The following is a 21,451-nucleotide window of genomic DNA, read 5'->3' as shown; positions in this document are numbered from 1 at the left end:
TTATATACACATTAATATAATATATAATAATTGCATTAATTCTTTCTCTCTTTCTATCCTTTCTCGGTTTTTGCATGTTCTTTGCGCCTCTCGCGTTATTTATTCGGGGTAGTATCGAAACAATTGCTGTACACCAAATAGTAAAATTGTCTAATATAACATGGATACTGCACACGCTAAAATCAAAAAAATGAAAAAAGATAGATAGATTATGAATCCCATTTGTTAGTTTTAAGCAACGGAAATGATAATTATAGTCTGAAAGAAGTGCTAAAAACAAAACAAAAAATACAAAAAGATAACCGAATGGAAAATTAATGGATGAACGAAAATGCTCGCACACTTACATCGAGTACATTGTACGTATATATAGTATAGTAGTGTGTGTACGTTTTCATAATAATGCATACGCGTACCAACAAAGATTAGACTGGCCAGGGGGCCCTGGACGGCCCTTAAACATGTACTTTCGAGTCTCGAACTTAAGAAAGAACTAAATTGTTGTATAATCTCGGAAAACATTGAATGAAATGTACAGAACATAATAAATAAAACATATACGTATCGATGTACGAACAACATAATTCTGATGGGGGGGGGGTTAAAACAAAATATCAACTAAACTGAAACATAAGTATACAGTGTGTGTATATAGTTTAAATATACAGGGCGTACATCCTCTATGTTCTTTTTTTTTATATTCTCCGTGTGTCGTCATCCGCCGAGGAGGCAGGGCGGCCCTGCGCCACCTCACGCTTCATCGCCCCTCGCCAATAATCGAAATAATCCACCCCCGTTCCTATATATATAAATAAATATATATATATAAACTTTTTCATCTCATATATATTTATATACAAATTTATTTAAAAATTCCTAAACTTTAAAAATTTCACCGTCCGCAACTCGTCGTCTGCTGCATCGTCGTCGTCTTCGTCCACTTCAATCCCGCAGTCTACAATATCCTTCAACCTAAAGCCTCGTCCCTACGCAATACAATAATTTCCTTTTCGTCAAATACCAAAAAATTTTGATTTGCACCAATATAAATATAAAAATACTCTTTTTTAAAATTTTGCTTTACATATAAACTTTTTTTGTTTGGCGAGGGGGCGGTGGGCGGAGGGCGTCTTTCGCGGCCATCCTGTCTCCTCGTATTTGGCGGGGGCCGCGCAGGGCTCTCTCTTTCTCTCTTTTTCTCTCACATCGCTTCACTTACTGTCTTTCTTTTCCTTCACCAAAATAAAATTTTCAATAAAATTTTGAGCTATCTCTCGATTTTTTTTTTTTAGTAATTTTCACGTTATTATTATTAATTTTTTTTTTTTTCATCTTTTAATCATACTTTTTTTGTACTAAATATACAATCTTATTCGATTCTCTATCGACGCCTAACCTTATAATAATTAAATTTACTGGTTTCTCATAATCATCAATATTTTACTTCTTCATCATATTTTTTTTCTTCTTATTATCCTCCTCCTCACACAATCATCGTCGCATATTCGCTTAAATAGTAATTTTCATCATGTCTTTCAGAAAATCAGAGCCTAAGCCTTGGCTTGTGGCGGCAAAAATGACAACCAGAGACGAACACGCGCAATCCGACAACCTTTTCCAAAAAAAAAACATTCCTTCCATCAGCCGACCGATTTTCACCCAACGTTAATTTCATCTAACGTCGGCGTGTATTTCCGAAGGTCCACGCCGGTTTTTTTTTTTTTTAATTTGCTTTTAGCCCAAGCTCGTTTCGAATCATAGTAATTTTTTTTATCCACTACAAAATCTTATCATAAATATACAATTTTTTTCATGTTAAATATTATATCATATTTACAATATAACTCTTAAAATTTATTCGATGCTAAAAAAAAATTAAGAGACATCATCATTTTCTTTTCTTTTTACTTCTCCTTCTTAAATATCACAAGTCGCAAAGGGTCCTGAAATTACAATAATAAAATTACAATATATCAATATAAAAATTTAAAATTTTCAACAATTTTCGCTCGTCCCCGCTTCTTTCTGTTTTAGCTTCATCAAATCTTTCTCCCTCTCTCTTAATAGCATACCTCGGCCCACAAAAAAAAGGATCAATAATAAGTACTAATTATACAACTCTTTTTTGGGGTTTCAATTTTGTCAATTCGACTCTAATTCGAGCCTGGGCTAAGAAAACCGCTTCGGTAAAGAGCAATTTGCATCTCCAAAAGGAAGGTTATTTCACCTCCGTAATTGTTTTTTTTTTTCAACATCATTAATTTCATTGAAATTCTTTTAATTTTTTTTTTTCAAAAACCTAAAGTAGTTTGTGTAAATATCGCCAAATTATGGTAAACTTGTATTTCGAATATATCTATGCAACTTTTCAGCTGCATTTCCGGAAATTTAGATTAAAGCCGAAACATTTCAATTTTTTTTTTTTTTGATAATTTTTTAAAATTCCAAAATATTCGCGTCGGCTGCGTCGAGAAGTGGCGTTGTCGGATGCTTGGTAGTTAGTTATAATGTTTGTTTGTTTGTTTAATTTACATTTTTTTTAGAGGGTAAAAAGGAAGACCGTTTTGTAAGTCATCTGGTACACAACGAATCAATAATAATAATAATAATAATATACATATTTGTTACAAGAAAATTCGAAGAACCCAAGGTCGAACGAACGTAGTCAACTGAACACAATCCAATTGCAAAAACGAAAAACATAAATAATATAAAACGAAAGGAGTCAAGAATAAAAATAACTCATACTCGTTACATTGAGGATTCTTCTTTTCATCGTTCGTGTTACTTTCACTCTCCCTTTCTCGTTCTATCAATAATAATTGTAATAATAATAATAAAATAAAAGCGGATCGATGCAAGGTCTCTTTGTTTCTGCTTATCTTAATCCTCACATTCGTCGATATTCTACATTATAATTATATTGCACTGAATCTCGTTACTATTTTTCATCCTTACATCGCGGATCTTGTCGTTTCAGCGGAAAAGAACTTCTCGATTTGTTTCTCGGAAATTTTGATTATTCTTTATTACATTGGTTATTTTATTAAATTTGTGCATTTCAACTGATTGAGTTGATTGGGTTTGGGTGTATTTACAGTATAAATACAATGCGTTCCTGTTAAGTTAAGTTAATTGTTACTTGGCTATTGGCTACTATTGTGGTTAATATTATACATTTCGGGTTTATTTATTGCGTTGCTAACTATTGTTTGTTTCGAGTGTTTGTCTGTTGTGAAATCCTTGTTCCGCTCTCGACCCTCCACCGATCCGTCCTTAACAAATAACAAATAACAGGCTAACATAAAAACTGCATTTTACCTTCTCTCTCTCTCCTGCACTACTCCTCTCATCATTTCTCTTCTCCTTTCACTCATTATGCTCGTGTTTCTCCTTGTTATGTTTCCCATACGTTTATATACGCATCCTTTCTTAATCATTATTAATATTATTCATTAATTATAATATAATTAACATGGAGTTGTTGATTCTTCATAATATATCCGTCTTTCCTTATCATCATAATCATCATTCATATATAATAATATAACTGAAACCATTTAATTCTGTATGTTTTCTTTATTATCTACGTCTAATTCAAAGTTTACTATATACCACAAATAGTTAATAGCATCCCCGTGGCTCTTACTTGCTTCATCTTCAACTTTCTTCCTGCTTGCATATATTATTATATTCCATATATTTCAATATTACGCGAGAATCGGGTATTGTTCAATTAATCGCCCCGGTTCGGCCATTTCTTATGCATATAACAATATAATATTTACGAAATAACCTTAATGCTTAATATTATTATTATATTTTTTTCAAATATCATTATTAGTTAATAATATTTTACGTTTTTTTTTTTTAATTTTATATATATATATATATATATAATTTTTTTTTTCTTCACCTTCATCATTTTCTCGAGCGAAAAGGGGAAAGAAAATTCCAACCCGAAGCCATCTCCGAACGCACCCCGTAACGCACGAACACCGCCTCCCGTTTCTCTGCGGGTGGATTGGGGGGGTTGGTCGACGGTATCACGTTGCGCGAACGGGAGGAACATCGGACACGACTTCCGGTCTTCAGATCTCGTCATCGGGCGTCCCTTCAAAGTGAACTCAGTTTAAGTACAGTCGACGGGGCGCAGCCGCGGGGGCGTTTTTGGTTTTGGGCTTGTGTCTATTTAGGGCCCTTTTAATTTTTTTTATTTTAAATATTAAAAATTCTTTCTTAATAATTTTTTTTTTCATTTTTTTTTTTTCGTAAAAACAACGTTGAAGGCACTTTTTTGACGGACGAATTGGCCCAGTGAAGTGTTTTTTTTTTTTTCAATAAATTTGTGAGAATTTTGATCTCCGCCTCAGAACAGCGTCGCGACATCTTTTGCAAATTGCGCCGTTTCCAGATGAGAAACGCGGGAATTTTAAAATCACAAAGTCAAAAATAATTACCAAATATTTTTAATACAGTCGTTGTTTTTGAAATTTGTTTTTAATTGATATTATTTAATTATTTGATGTTGTGTGTGAACAAATTAAAACCTGTTATTTTTTTTTTATTGCAAATGAACATATCTATTTTGACTGTGTTTCTGTTAATTTTCTTTTCGCAGTTCGGGAAAGATGCGCGACGCGGTTTTGCGACGGACAAGTTTATTTTTTTCCGTGGTCTCCGAACTATTGTTTGAGAAAAACTGCATTTCCTTCCGAAAAAACGTGTGGATTCGCTTTAGCTATTGCTGAATTTTGGGTTTTGGTTGCCTTCATTTACTATTGTTTCAGTTTTCGAGTATGGCTTTTTTGACGCGTGACTATTTCGAGATTGAGAACGTCCCAGCGGCCAAGCCCCGATCGTAAACAAACATTGTTTATTGGTTATCATCATCATCATCATCATCATGAAGAGCATAATGATCATCATTGTGACAACAATGCATTGTCGATTCTATTGCATTATTACGCTTGTAATGAATCAAAAACAAACGGAAAGTAAAGATATGAGTTCTGCGTGTAAACTGATAAGTCTTTGAATCCGTGCAATTCATACGATTCTTCTGACCGTGCTGTATTAAAGTTGGTTGGTGCTGGTAGTTTGTTTGAGAAGGTTACAAAATCATAGCTTGTAGTTTGCGAACTGAGGGCTTAATGAAACGGAGGCGCCCAGCGCGAGATCAATTTCCTTTTCCCTTTTCCTGTCGATAATATCTCCGTACTCCCACTTCCGTGTCATCTGCTTCACATATTATTAGTATTATTATTAATAGTATTATTATTATTATTTTACCAACAATTGTACATGTATACTACAACTCACACAAAATGCTATGTATTACATATTGGACTAGATTAGTTGATAATTAATTTGTTAATGGAAATGGTTAAAAATCATCGGTGTTTTTTTTTTTATTCTTATTTACTTATTATTTTTAATACTTTTTTTTTGTTATTTTAATTTTTTTTTTTTGTATTTTTTTAGGTGATTCAAGAACGATATACACTAGCAAATAATTGCGCTATAACGGTAGGAGATTTTTTTTCGTCATAAGAAAATAGAATAAGGCAGATTTTGGTTATACACACTCATATCATCTTTTTTTTTATCATCTTCATTTATCTTCACTTATCATCTCTTCATCATTTTTTTTGCTTCGAATTTTTTATTTTTTAAATTTTTAAGGCGCAGAGGTGCTTAAAATAAGCTTGTACTTTTTTCGTGATATTTTAATTTTTATCATCATCAAACTTTCACACATTTTTTTATCCATTTCACTTTTTTTTTCTCGCTTTTTCGCTTTTTTTCCCTTTAATTATAATCATTTTTGGTTATATTTTTCTCTTTTTTTTTTTGTTTTTGAACCGGTGACCTAAACATGTGTTGACGTTATTATTTTTTTTTTAATCCGAACAGTTTTTTTTTTTAAATTCTCTGTATCTTACTTTTGCTGTGTTAACTCAAAATATCCGCGACAGAAAACGCGACTTTTTCTCGTTCCGCCTGCGTCTCGAGATCTTCTAGCTTTCAATTTAAATGAAAGATGAAGAGTCAAGTGGGGAAGCGGAAGATGAGGAAGAGTGGCGTTTTCCGATTGTGGTTTGCTTGTTGTTCTGTTAATACTCATTTGTTTTGTTTTTTTTGTATCCTGGGCGCTGGCTGGCAATGTTGATCCGAATGTGTGTGCATATGAAACCAAACATTTCGCAAACGAAAAGCACAAAGAAATTCTTATGAAAACGGCCAAAAGTTTCTCTCTCTCGATATGAATATGAACCAAGGACAACGGAACGTAAACCATATACGATCTTCAAAAATCTCTTGAAAAAAGATTCGTCGAGGAATTAAAACGGAAAAATCATACCCGAACTCAGGAAATAAATAACGAATCGAAATATACCCAATATATATATATTATGTAGTTTACGTTATATATATATATAATATATATATATAAAAATGAGGGGTGGGGGAGGGATGAGTTGGTTCCTACCTAAGTTTCGTTTCAGTTTGGGAGATTGCTTAAAAAGGGGGTTATATCTTGTTTATGCTCGGGGGGAAGATTACTGTATATACCTTATTCCTGTATTTATTTATGTATGTGGTGTGTGTGTATATGTATTTTGGGGATGGGGTTGGTGAAGAAACGTGGATGGGGAGTCACTACGCTACGATTTTCCCCATCGGACTGTGGGGAACTGAATCTGCTTGGATCGACCTCAAAAATTACTTTTCCTTATTTAGCTTTTTTTTTAGTAACAGTCTCATCCAGAAAGCATTGTAATTCCTCCGGGACCCTCAGAACTAGAGGGCCTTTTCTGAACTCATCTGCGGCAGTCGCTGAGACGCGACGCATCGGGAATTGTCTTCGACAATTCAAAAAATTCAACTCGATTATATTTAATTATAACTATTAGAGTTAATCAATTGGCATTTAGCAAGTATTCATGTGTATGTCCTGTTTATCTTGTTTATCTGTCTGTATCTGCATTGTAATTGGCATTTATATTAGTATTTTCATATTCTGATTTTGTTTGTTTGTTTGTTTGTTTGTTTGTTTGTATTTAATTATGTAATAAGTGGTGTCGATGCATATGCAAACTGCATCGACAGATCTGTTTGTGATCGGGCGCGAATTGTCAAAACCAACCGTAGATTTTTGAGGTCTCAGTGTCAATAATTAACATATCTCCGTCTGTCTAGTTTTAGATGCAAAAATGTAATGGGAACAATCGAAACACAACCAAATACATTTAATTCCTCACATTACATCGTCAATCTACTCCAGCCAAGTTAAATCTGCAAATGATTCCGAAATGAAAAACCATCGCAACAACAATAACAACAACGACAAAAGGAAATAAAATATGAATGCGAATGGATTGCGTTATTTGCAAAACGACGTTTCTCCGAAGTTCATTAATCTGCAAGGTTGTAACGTGGATGCGTGAAGATCCTCGAGATTTTCTTCCTCCCAATAAACTCATAGAACTAAAGCACATCATTAAAACCCCAAAACGATCAATTTTGATAAAGCAACGAAAACACGTAACGGTCGAACAAAAATAGTCGAAATTAAATGCGATAAACGAACGGCAGTCTTATAATTTCGGCAGTTTCCACGATATACAAATGCACGCGCCCGAACCATCAATAATTTCATCTTCTCCCCATCCTTCATCTTAATCGGCGAGCGTCGAAAAATCGGACGATCGCCGGTACACTATAAAAATCTCGTTTTCTCTTCGTCTTTTAGGAACAGGAAAATCACAATTTTCATATAGCTTAACGTTTTTTAAGCTACGTATAATCAATGGGATTCGGAATAACCTCGAGAACCTTGCCAAAGCGCACAACCGAACTAAATCCATAGAAAACGAACAAAACATCACCCTTCGTCGCTCAATGTAAACTGCAAAATGCACTCAGCAAAAAACATAAACGTAATACAAGCAAAACAAAGATGTAATTAAGAATTAAACTTGTTCATTTATTTATTTCATTCATATTCCTCTTTTTTTTTGACTAGTTGCCTCACACACAGTGTTCTATATTCCTTTTCGCTAAATTTGCAAAATTAAAAATAAACAAAATAAAATTAATCATAGTAACTAAAATATAAAATAAAAAGTGCTGGTGAACAAAAGAGAAATAATAAAAACGCGATGGATATATTAAATGGGCATGCCACATCGAAACAAAAACATAAAACTAAAAATAAAACAACAAAATAAATACAATAGCAACTAGCCTAACTACACATTAATATAATAATAATAAGGAAAAAAATCATTTTTTTTTTGTTAAATTTATTCTATGAGACATGCCGACTTAATATACACGTAAAAATAAAAATTAAATTAAAATAAAATAAATAATAATAGATCACGTTATATTTGATATAACGTGCAGCTTGATGGGGCGAAAAGACGGACAAATCATCTCAGCGTCTTCTCCGTCCCGGGAAACTTCGAGTAAACAATTTTTGATTCAATTTTGTCGCACTTATTAACTAATTAATTAGTCCTAGTCGTAATATAAATAAATTTCTAAAGGTTGAAATTTCCCGGGCAAAGAGCGGCTTCATCTGCCTCCGTCCGTCTTTACGCGCATCTAATGTAAAATCTTCACTAATAATAATTCAAAAAAGAAAATTATCGAAGGACTAGCAAGAGAACAATTATTTAACTTTGGTTCAGCAAAATCAATTGAAAAAAATAAAATAATAATAATCTTAGGGGATTTTCCCCCAAATTGTTTTTTTTTTTAGATTAGTTTAAATACGATTAAATTAATAATATATAATATTTATATATATAGAAGTATGTATAAGAACTATTTACAGTTAAAAAATAAAATAAAAAGTAATCTCTACTATATACAGAAAGTTTTACAGTTTACATCATCGGAGGAATGTAACGGAAAAAAAAGTCTTCAAAACTGAAAACAACGTAAGAAACGAAACACACGTCGCATCAATTAACTTAGGCGTCTTCGATTTTCGAATTTAACTGAAACTGAAGTGCAGATTATTAACTTGCTCTGTTAGTTTTACCTATATGCGTCTGTTTCAAATTTATAACTTATATAGCGATTCTAAATCCGGTTATTGTTCATATATATTTGTATATATATATAATAATAATCCTCTGTTATTATAGTTATTAGACATCATTATTTTAAGATCAGGTAAAATCAATTTGTTGATTCTTTTTTCGTATATAACATTTCCACTGTTCGTTCTATTTTTTTTTCTCTCCACCATCAATATATTTTCTTCTTTTTTTTTTATAATATAATTCTAATTTGTTTTTTTTTTTGCACGAACTTCTCCATATTAAGAGGGCGAATTAGATTTGTTTAATATTAATATATTAAATATACTCCATCTCCAATATAATAATTGTCAATTTGTTTTTAGCCGGAAAAAAGGGACAAACGTCGGCGAGCCGATGGTTGTTCCTTCTTTTGTAATTAGGAAAGTTGCATACTTTTAGATAATATACATTTCTTGTTAATAATAATATAATATTTATATATATATTATAATTTGAAAACTGAACGCGCAGATTGCGTGTCACCGATTCGTTGGTTGTTGGTTTTTAAATTATTATTATTAGTTATTTTTTGGTTGCATTTGTAATTCTTTAGCGTCTTCTTAACTTCATCATCTTTAAATATATAATTTAATATATGGAAAAACCGGCGGCGGCAAACTCTGGTCGCGGCCGACGGTTTTCGCCGTAAGTTTCTTTAAAATTTCCAAATTTCCCACCCTTTTTACAAATTTATTGTTCACTCTAATGATTGGCGTTTGTTGCTTTTGTGTTCGTCGAACGCCGCTGTTGATTGAAGTCGCTGTTGTTTACTCTCATCATGTTTTGTTTTTGTGTTTAGTTTAGTTTTGTTTGTTGCCCAAGCTGGGTTTAGGTTAGCTACCAGATGGTGATGTCGTTACCGTTGGGCAGGTAGTTACCGTGCTTGGTAACTGGTCACTCAAGCTGCTCGAGGAAGTTTGGCGATTTGAAGTATTCAGGCACTGGATCGTCCAGCCTGGAGATGATCTTGTAGATCGACTTCTTCCACGACTGCTCGGAATCCCGGCCTTCCTGGATCGCCTTGAAAAACTCACGCAGCGTCTGCTCAACGACGAAACGGAAATTGGAAGGAACCTATTCCAGAGACAAAGAAAGAAAAACAGACACGTGCAGGTTACTTGTTTTAGGCGATTGACGATCTTATGATATTATATATTTCAATAAGTGTTTTCAGATTGGTGTTAGTGCTCGGATCAAATTTATACAAGCTTAAATTGATTGTGTTAACATATTCGATATTTTAAAGCTTGTAACAACTTATCGCAAGATTGTTCTATGTGTACTAATGATTAAAAATGTTGTGATTAAAAATAAATGTATTTGGTTTGTGTTTTTTTCTTGTATGAGAAAAGACCACGAACCTGTGGGCCCCATACCTCGATGTGATTATTTCTGTTGTAGTGAAGATTGAGGACACGGTAAAGTTCGGAGTCGCCTCCGACATGGAGGTCGTCGGCGTTCTTTACGCCCTCGGAGACGGCTTGCCTGGCGTACTTCTCCATCTGAATGTAGTAGAACTCCCTGTAATGGAAATAACATAAAACCACGCACATTAGTAAACATCAACAAAAAACAACAATAAAAGAACGGTGATTTCTTTGTGTTTGTTTGGCGACATTTTAATTAACCTCTCGCGCCTGTATGTGTGCGAGTTCCGCAATTTGTATTTTTCACTCTTTAAATTTTCCCATTTTCAGTCGCGGAAAAAAGAACAACTGTTTAAGTGTTGCACAGCCACCATCCAGCAAGCAAAAGGGGGCTTCTCACTCGCGTTCGTTTCGCTCCTTCTCTTGACGTTGTTAACATTTCAGTTGCAATGCATATAATTGCGTCTACATCGATAGACAGAGTGGCAATTACACAACGCGATCGTACACGTATCGCCATATATTCGTGTCAACTTTAGCTCGTTGAATCATTCAGTTATTATTCACACTTAAAAAATTCCCCTGAACGGAGGACGATGAGGAGGAGGACGTGGAAGTGTAGGTGGGTGAGAGTCGGTCCCGCTTCACCTATTCGCTCTTATCATGATTTGCGCGTATACGAAAACAGCTAAAAGATTTGAAATTATACCGATGATCGTTGGAAGATTTTTCTTTGGTTTTGGTGGGTGAACCGAATCGAATCGGTGGTTGCGTAATTATTATTTAATTGTCATATAATGCATTGTGCGAGCGAGGGTGGGAGGGAGAGGGACGAGGATTGGGGGGCGGTGGACGGTGGCGGCATCCGAGAGGGCAAATCGGTGTTTGCAATTTTCAATAGCTAAATGCCTATCCATCCAATATTGACTAAACAGTGCGGTGTCATGTCATAGTATCCAAATACCAATTATAGGCCAATTGGCCATACATAATTAATACTGTATTAGAACTGGTAAATTATTTACTTATCAACTGTTGCATTCATACAATAATAACAATTAATTTTACAACCCCGGATTATAGTCCGCAAATTAACACCCGCTACACCTCCAATTTCAAAACGTTTATATTTTACAATTTCACTGCAATAACTTTACTGTTCCAAATGATATGTACGTTATATTTAAGATAAATGTATACTATCTTTAAGACAGTATTCTTGCAAGCAAATAAATCAAGTTTTTTTTTCTAAGGTCGATGCTTTGATCGAGGGTAATCATACATGAATGTTGTTATAACCGTTGCAACTTCCAGGTGTAACGTAACAAGATATAAATCTTGGAAGGTCGACGCGAGCCGAATCCGCCTAGATTCAAGAAGTCGACTCTAGCCTTCTGGGAATGCACCCGAAGACGGTAAACATAAAGGAAAGGTGTAACTGAGGTCGTTCCCAGGTAAGGCACCACGACCATCTGTCACCATTCATTGTTATGAGATCTCCCCCAAGGGCAGCCCAACGTCTTAAAGTAATCAAAGACGCATAGAGCACCGCACGTGTCTTGAGTCGCCCTTCCTCGATTTGGTGTCGACCCTTCCAAGAAACCAACCGCACCAACGGTTTTCTTCTCTGTTTTTCGCGCGCGTTCGCGACCCCAAGAAATGATTTACATTGTGCCTAACCGTCGTCTTTCCGAATGAACCTCACTCTTTCTCCCCTTTCGAGATTTGCATTGAAATCTCCCTGGGAATTTCTTGGCTTCTGATTCTCACAATGCCCGAAAATTATGGGTTCCTCGCACAGAGTCAACAGGGTCTGAGAAAACGTTGACTTTCGCATTTCGTACACATATGCATACACAGTAAAAAAAAATACAAAACAAGTTAAGATTGTTAGAACAGGAAAAATGTGTAGCTTGCGATTGTGTAAGCCTGACCGGATGAACTCGTAGTGTACTCAACCTACGAGATTCGTGATAACAGGGCTTCTTGCTCAGATATCAGCACTGTTAGTTCGAGATTTGGAGCGTTGTTTTTTTTTTTTGAGAATAGATCAGTAGTGCGATCAATCGATTCGTTGAAATAGGGAAAATTAACAATGTGGAGATGAGTATTTTTGCCCAGGCGAGGCCATTCGACCATGAACTGATCGCGTTTTCCATGCTCTTGAATAATTCGTAAATAAATAAACCATCCACGAAAATGATAATAATACAACGTACAACGCGGAAGTACTCCAATTGGACAAGAACATTATAGTTTATTTTATATAACAAAAATTTTAAAAATCGATTATTATTATTACGATTATATTAATTGAGACTGATTTGTAATAAGTTTATTAAATAAATTTTAAATTATTATAATAGTAAAAGTGATAGCTTCAGGTTAACTGTTAGATTTTGTGGTAATCCGAAACTCCACATACAATTTTTTTCAGTTTTCAGTGAATGGCAATCTAATAACGTATATATATTTTTTTTTGTTCGAATTTTCATTGAGCGTTCGTAAATTGGGGTGCGTTATTGGTTTGTAACGGTTTTCGAGTCCCTCTCTTTATTTTCTTCTTTATTCCGGGGGTTTCTCATTCACCTTCTCTCGACTGTCGCTGTCTCCCTCTTTCCCGCAGACGCACACGCTCTTTATTTCGGTTCAATTCTGTTGTTGTGCTAACTTTCTGGTGGATAAAATTGGGTTGGAACATCTGCCCTTGCGACAGGAGGCAGCGAGCGAGAGGCGGCCCGGTATTGTTCAAACATCAGCATGTGTTTGACAAAAGCGCGCACACACTTATGCGCTTCCCCCTTTAATGTTTCCACGATCGTTTTTCACATACTAGTTTTCTATTTTATTTTCTATTTTTTTTATCTCTGCTGGATGCTTTGTTGCAACCAAAGGGGATGATCCAGATCATCTCCGAGTATTGCACACGCTCAATTTATCTCAAAAATTTGATACACGAAATCGTGCTTTACTATCATTACGTTAAGTTGAATTTGGATATGAGCACACTTTTTATGCGGCTATCTCTCGCTAGTGAGCACCATCAAAGCTTCTATTGGTTAGAGTTGGAAGCAACTTAATTACAAAGAACTACGTTAAATTATTTGCATTAAACGTGAGGGCATGCGTTCGCGTGTGTTCCGCGACGTAATTAAGTCGAGTTTAAAGAAAACACTAATTAATGGTTACATAATTAATGCGTTTCGATTGTTATTTAAGACTTTTTTCTCTCACTCTCTACTCCCTTGACGGGGAACGAGGAAACTGCAGGCGAGGGTGTATAGAGAGAAATCCACCTCCTCCCACGTCCCGGTCGGGGATTTTTGTCGTGCGCTGCTCAATTAAAAATAACTTAATTAAGGTCTTGAGACTAATTAGTGTGGCTTGCTTCGCGTTCTGCCTTCCTTCTCCACCTTGAGGGTCCCGCGCTTTATCTCATTAGCGTTTTTCCCTTTCTCTCTCTCTCTCTCTCTCTCAAACCATCACCATTTCTTCTTTCTTCCTCGCTCTGTCTCTCTCTCCCTTAACTAAATTAGTCATTAGGTGGCTAAAAACTGGATTTATGTGCGGACATATTATGTGTGCGGGCATTGAAAACTATATATGCATAGAAAAATAAGCAGGCTGGATGCGGAGTAAACGCGGGAAGGATTTAATTATTTTCTTATTATGGCCAGGTCGGCGACGTGTGTAATTTTAATTATTCATTTATTGCCTCATTTGATATCAACTCGAACTGCATAGATACGCATATCGATTTGTTCCCCTTCGTCGTTAACATTTTCAGTTTTTACTATATTCGCGGGGGCGACCGTTTATCTAATCTTGTTCTCTCTCTTATATGTATTTAGATATTGTTATTATTTTTAGTGATGCATCTGTTTAAACATCGGCGTCAATTTTATTATTGTGTTTGTAAAGAACGAGAAATGACTTGATTCATTCGTTCGTTAGCTGAGCATACGCACTTTTTCATGGAGGGAACAGCAAAGAGAGAAAGAGAGAGAGAAAGGGGTGGTTGGGGGGATGATGCGGTGCCGCCTGACGGTCGCTCCCCGCGTTGCACGCAGCGGGCAATAAAAAGACTTTTCCGGCAGTTTTCATTTAAAAGCAAGTAACATACAGCAAATGAAACAGGAAAGCTTTGTTAGCATCATATGTGGGCTTGGGGCAAAAAGAGCATTTTGCAAACTAAACTATTCCCAGGTACAAATACGGGAAAAAAACCCGCACATACTGCACACGTACACACGAGTCCAAGCTACATGCCAGGCTTTGCTTCATTTATATATCATACATTAATCCTGTGTTTTCATTTTCGATTTTTTTTTGTTTGTTTATTAAATAAATATGATAATTCAGTAATTCAATATTGGTTTCGGAAAATCAATACGACTATAGTAGATTTTTATAGAATAAAAACTTAAGAATATGTAAAGAGAAAATTGAAAAATATTTGTTGCTTACCTGAAGTTTGAGAACCATTTGACCAGTTGAGCTGTGTTGTTCTTGTTGAATTTGATGTCCGGGAAGTACATCTTGAGGACGGCCGAGCTCGGATATCGCACCCAGAAGAACATCAGCTTGGCCTTCCTGAGGTGCATCGGAGTCAGAGTTGACGAGTTCACGGGAGTTAAGGGAAAATGTTTCGAATACAGTTGGAAATGAACGTACTAATGTAATAATAAAGAAAAAGTACATCAAGAAGAAAAATAAAGAAGGCCGTGGGTGGCAGATGGCCACTTTCGCACGGGTTCAATTATTCAGAAGATTTTCCAAACCCACCCAGTTTAGAAGTTGGTTTTCTATGTATGATGTGTATATGATGATGTATATACGTATGATGTCGTGTTCAAAGTGTAATGATAGGCATCGACGTCCGCGACTCAATCTACTTGTGTAATAATAATAAAATAAAATAGAATAGAATGCATCTTAGAGAGAGCGTAATGAGAAAGTATGGTCGACGGCCAGTAATTTAATTGATTTGCCCCCGGCGGTCCGTAAAGCCGATTAAAGATTCAGCGATGGGGTTTCTCTTAACTTAACCTCGGCCTATCAGATCCAACCCCTCCGATTCTAAGGAGAGACTAAGAAGTCTTACAACTTGCAATACGATATTCGCGAAAATACGTGTTTTATGTATCGGTTGAGTAAGTTTAGTGGCGAAGCATGTATGTGTGTAATCATATATGTTGTATAAAAAAGGATATTGTAGGTTGCATTCCGTCGTACGAGATGTCTCCGGAGTTGCAGTCTGAGTTTCGGTCACCGTTGTCCATGCCATTGGGTCCGTTTGGGCCACGGATGTGTCCGTAGTCGGGGGAGCCTCCGTGTTGGGCGGCGGCGAGAAGAGCCGGATGAAGCAACGTAGGCGGATGATGGATGGGCGGCGAATCCCTCTCTATTTTGTGCATGCGGGGCGGCGAAGATGATGCCTACAAAAATGAATCGAATTTTAAATGTAATTAGATGCAGTTTCGATGACGTTAATGATGGTTTCAAATTAATGATTATGAGAGTGATAATTACCTGCATTGCCATGTGATGTCCATGGCTCGGTCCGTGGAAGAAGGGACTGTATGGTGAAAAGACCTGAGATTCGTGCAGTCCCGGATTGGGGATGGCGACCGAAGTGGGCAGAGAGACCGGCAGCATCGGAGGTGGCTGGTGGTACGGTGGCGGGCGTGGCGATGGGCACGTGTTGGCTTCCATGGAGGCGGGTGACATTCCCATGGAGACGGCGCCTCCGCCTCCAACGTCCTGACCTAGGATGCGACTGACGGTACGCGGTGTTATCCTTGTATCGGTGACCTTGTGCCTCTTCTTCTTGGGTGCCACAACCAGACTGAGAGCTTCGTTCTGCTCGGGGTTCTCCTGTTTGGAAACGCAGAACGGATGGTTCATCGCGTATAGGGCGGCTTGGCTAATACCCGGTGGTTTCGGGGGCTGAAACATTGGGGGCCTGATATGGAGATCTGTTGGTTTTTGTATGTTATTCATATGATGCGCCGGCATCATAGGATGGCAAGGGCCATTCCCATTTACCATTTGATTGTTCGCTGCTGCAACGATGGATGGGGGTGGCGGCGGCGCCTGCGGCCTCTCCGCCACCTTGGTCCTCGGTGATTTCCTATCCAGCATCTGCGAGGCCATAAGCAGGTCCTTGTTGAGCTGTTCTGCGGATGCAGCCGCATCATGATTCTTGCATCTCCTCTGGTGCAGGAAGCGAGTCACAATGGAATCGATCAGGTTCGAAAGGGAGGCGGTAATCTCCGTTTTTAAGACGTCCGCCAAACCCTCCAGGTCTGTGCCAGTGGGGGTGCTCATGTTGCGCATCATCGACAGTCTTTCGGAGATGTGCTCTGAAGGTTTCGGACAGCCCATGCCCGGTGGCATCTGTGAGTGCTGCATCTGGGCGGACTCGGCTAACGATGCGGCAGCCGCCTCCTTGGCCATCCTCGCCTCCTGTTCCATCATCAGCTTGTGGCTCACGCCCAGGTACATTGCGGCGGCGGCGTTGCTGATCGAGTTGTGCGGGTGGTTCTCCGGGTGGAGATGATGTGGATGGTGGTTGTGGTGCGGATGCGGGTGGTGGAGGCCGTTATGGAACGATCGGCCCGGAGGGCTAATCTTCAGTTTGCTCACCTGCTGTGCCAGCGTCGGGGTTTGTTGATGATTGACCATGGAAGTAGCTGGTGTTGCGGCTGACGCAGTGGGCGTCGTTGCCACCGTCGGCACCGGTGATGGCGGTGGTGACCGCTTGCTCTGTTCACTATCACTGGGCATTTCCTCCACCTCCTGGCTTTCTTCGGATCCCTGATCCATCCGCGTGCACAATTGTACATACTTCTGTTGCATCTCCGCCAACTGCTCCTGCATTGTCCTCAGCTGCGATTTGAGCGCGTTCTTTTCAACCCTCTTCTGCCTGATCGGTTCTTCTTCCTCTTCATCATCGATGTACCTATCGGCTGTGCTGTCGTGCTGTTGTGGTTGGTAAAGTTTCCTCTTCTTGCAGCCATTCACCTGCGGTGGTGCTGGACTCGAGCGCATACCCGAGACTATGTTTTCAACGCGTGCTTTTTTCGCATCTTCAGGTTTTGCTGGACTCGAAGGTTCCACCTTAGGCGAGGGTAACGATTCCGTCTCCATACCGTTAAGTGCCTCCTCCATGAGTTCTGCTTGCTGTCGTTCACCAGCTTCCGCAAGGCAGTCCTTCATCGCTGCATCCACGACGTCACTACGGTCCGACTCTGCTTTGGGCTCGTTGTTATTATTGTTGTTGCTGATGTGGTCCTGCCCGTTGCGGAGATCGTGCTCAAGGGCCAAGAACTCGTGTTTCCTGCCCTGCAGGATGTCGCGCAGCATGTGATGTGCTAGTTGATCACCGGAAGGTGGGCTGCTGTCGCAGCGGATCACTGAATCAAACTTGTTAACTTCGTCACTTTCGCCGCCTCCGGCACCTACGCCACCTCCGCCACCGCCGTTTTCAGGCTTCTGGCGTCCGAGTAATTCGTTAAGCATCTTCGCGGGCGCAAACCCCGGTCCAAACAGACCGAACTGTTGCTGTTGGGTAAAAATTGCGCCGTACAGGTTGTTGCCGTTGCCGAGGAAGGTCGGTCTCGAACTGAAGTTCGGGATCGAGGAGTAACTGTTACGCGGTTCGCCGGCGTCCACGCGCTGTCTAGTTCTTTTGGTTTTCTTCAGGAGTTTATCTGTGTACAAACCGAACTCTGTCTCCTCCTCCGATGACATCATAAGTTAAAGCGTTATTGGTCTGTTCTGTTCCCCCTCCAGAAGTTGCTGTGCTGCTGCGTCCCCACTTAAGAATAGTCGCCCATGTCAATACCTGCAAACGAACCCCAAATTTGAAGCATGAGGGAACCACACTTGAGTTGACTCATTTATCCTTCTCTAGCACACGCATACATCCATTTCTATTGCACTACTACTACTATATTACTACTACTACTTTTATTGTTTAGGTAGATGGGGTGAGAAAGAGAGAACGGCAGATGGCGAGGCAAGGAGAAGGACCGAGACGGAGGAACGAAGCGAGCACGCTCGAAGAACACCTGCGGTCGATGCAGAGGGAACAACTGTTGATCCCCGCACGAGTCCTCCTCGCCTCCTGCTCGACGCGATCTCTCCTATCATACATACATACATACATACATACATACATACATACACGCATTCATTATTTGCACTACAAATACATACAAATATCTAGAATGCAACACACAAACTTCTCTTTAAACAGTTTAAAAACTTAATTGCAAAAGGAAACAAACACTTCTTTTCAATCAGACTTAGAAAAAGAAAGTTCTTTCTGTGTCCAGGAAATTAATTAAATTACTTAGGAGAGCAGCAAAAGTCGGTCCGCATTGAAACTGAAACTTTTCGTTCAGTTCCTCTAATAATATCAAGGATCGTTCGTGGAATCGTCCTGTTTTTCCATATGCATACGACGCACGGAGATAGATATATTTCTGTCCGTAATCGGCCCCATATAATCATTATCTGTCTTTAGGGCCATATGGCACATTCAAGTACTCGGCCGAGTAATTCTCACCCATAAATAACCATCTGTCGCTGAAATTTGTTGTTTGTCTTATCAAACGAAATTAGACTCTTATCAGGCTATTTCAGCCTACAAAAGGTTTATATTACTTCGCTCTCACTATCATAGAGACGCAATTAATGCAACGTTCAACGGAATTGCGTTCGAGAAGGATATTCATATTAATCGCTTTAACCGTGTCTTAAAATCATTTCAATTCAAAATATATTATTGCCAATAAATTATTTAAACCTACAACGTAAATTGTAAAATGTGAGAATTCGATCTAAAACTAATACCGGAAGAAAAGGGCAGGTAAAAGGTGCGCGTCTTAGGGTATGTACCTTAGGGAACGTAAAGAAACGCTTCTTCCCAAACACACAAAGACGTTTTCCATTCAAACCCAAAGTCCGAGAGCAAAGAGAAAATAAAAAAAAAATGCATGGGGGATTCTTTCGGAAACAGCGTGAGAACATTTACCTAAATCTTACAAAATGTTAACTTTGAGAGAATTTTAATTTATTCAATTATTTTATATATTTTCAAGAAACTACAAATCTTGTATAAATTCACATTCAATTTTCTTAATAAAACTTACATTTTACTAACTAGAAGATTAATAACTAGAAAAAGTTTATCGAATCAATATTCAAAATAAGGAAAGAATTTTTACGTAGTCTGTTTTTGTGAGATGAAGACAATCATAATCCATTTAATCTGTTTATAATATTTACTATTTTAAAAGGTAAATTTGTCAGCAAAGGATTTATTGTTCGGTTTGCGGTTTCTTCATTTATTGCGCTCTTTGTGTCCTTTGACGCTCTCGGGCTGTAAACTATTCCGGTTATTGATGGAAAAATATAGATCACAAGATTCCCATTAGTATAGCAGCAATTTAAAAGAAAATATGCATTTTTCATAAACTTATTCATTTTAATTATTAATCTTTATATTTATTGCATAATATCAACATATTTGTTTACATCAAAATAAATTATAATAATTTGATTTAAATTGTTTCAATTAATTATTATATTTTATTTAATATAGTAATTTTATTATATAATTGAATTATATAAGTTTCAAGATACATAAACGTGTATGTGATCATCAAATTATTTCATTGTTTCTAATGACAGATGTTGAAGGTGTTATGGGATCTTAGATGGAAATAGTCTAACATGATAATTTCGCGTGTGAGAAACAAATGCGTGAAGCATTGGCGGATACAATTAGTACGCTTATTAACTATCCCTTCTGTCGTAATTCTTATTCATTAAGTGCGAACCGGTATGGCACCCCCGATATGGCACCGTTTCCGTCTCCTTCTGTATAGTCTGTTGCACGTATTTTTTTGTTCCTTTCCTCTTTGCTATAGTATTGTACCAGGTTAGATTATATTTGCGTGCTCGGCTCGCATGACGGACCGGAAGCGCTCGTTGGTCGCGATCTAAATTTCCGATGTCCGCAGACCGGAAGCGGCCGCCCCGCGCACTCACACTCACATCATCATCATCATCTTTCCTTCCTCGGCGCTTATACATATACACTCATACGCATATAGTTTAGTGTTCCCTTTTTCTGGTCTAGTCTACCTGAACAATATGGACTAGTAGGAAGCGAAAAAGGCACAATAAACATACTTCCATACGTGCACGCCATATGGCCGGGCCCTGGCTCTCCCATATAATTCCATAAGTCACCTGCTTGCCGCGACGCACGTTAGATAACAATTATTTTTCATTGTTTTCTTTCCGCAACGGACGGACCGGACAGTAAATTACCACGCTTCGCCCCAGAACATAACTTTACATATTTCCTTTTCTCACACTTTTACTAGCATATTTTCCACTCAAATACTTGCTTATTTCAATCTCAATACTCATACAACTTTTATAATTAGTTTTTTCCAATGTTTCAGAATTATACAAATTTCCTTTACTTAAATATTACTAATATTTAAGAATTGATTACAGATTTTGCATGTAGTAAAATTGTCTCAAATGAATTGCAATTGGATGTAACAAACGAAGATCATTGTTATTCGTAGCACCAAAAACAATCAAAAACCATACAGAATAATAGAGATGACCTGTCACTCAGATGAAATAACAAAAAAAAAATCAAGCAATATAGGAAAATCAACAACGATTGAACAGCGAATGATTGATTGACGTCGGTCGAGTTTGCAGACATGATTTTGGTAACGATCTTTCTGTATCTCGTTTCATATTTGCGTTTCGTTTTTTATCCCTGTTTTATCTTTGTGTTAATTTTTAATTGTTGTACATTAATTTGCGATTATCAAGAAGGCAGTGCATGAACAAATTCGACATTTCGTTTGTTCTCATCCGCATCTCTACTGTTTTTTTTTCGTTTCGCTGCTGTTTTGTTTTGCATATATATTCTTTTTTTTTTTTTTT

At 37.7% G+C, this 21,451-nt stretch overlaps 1 protein-coding gene across 6 annotated transcripts in view; it reads right to left on the bottom strand.

Annotated features, from left to right (window-relative positions):
* Positions 1–8,876: 8,876 nt before the first annotated feature.
* LOC108565639 (homeobox protein prospero) overlaps positions 8,877–21,451 on the bottom strand; it is a 42,813-nt gene continuing 30,238 nt past the window's right edge. For 2 of the 6 annotated variants that reach the window (XM_017925198.1, XM_017925196.1), the window contains exons 3-7: positions 15,998–18,314; positions 15,679–15,903; positions 14,933–15,135; positions 10,460–10,619; positions 8,877–10,172 (exon numbers count right to left, since the gene is read on the bottom strand). In XM_017925198.1, coding sequence (XP_017780687.1) covers positions 9,993–10,172; positions 10,460–10,619; positions 14,933–15,135; positions 15,679–15,903; positions 15,998–18,223 — 2,994 coding nt within the window. In that variant the 5' untranslated portion in view covers positions 18,224–18,314 and the 3' untranslated portion in view covers positions 8,877–9,992. The remainder of the gene's footprint in view (positions 10,173–10,459; positions 10,620–14,932; positions 15,136–15,678; positions 15,904–15,997; positions 18,315–21,451) is intronic. The other 4 variants (XM_017925202.1, XM_017925199.1, XM_017925201.1 and 1 more) reach the window with 4 other exon arrangements.

This window comes from Nicrophorus vespilloides, unplaced genomic scaffold (assembly GCF_001412225.1).
Source record: "Nicrophorus vespilloides isolate i.1.1-1 unplaced genomic scaffold, Nicve_v1.0, whole genome shotgun sequence".
NCBI lineage: Eukaryota > Metazoa > Arthropoda > Insecta > Coleoptera > Silphidae > Nicrophorus > Nicrophorus vespilloides.
This window is presented reverse-complemented; position numbering and strand designations above follow the sequence as displayed.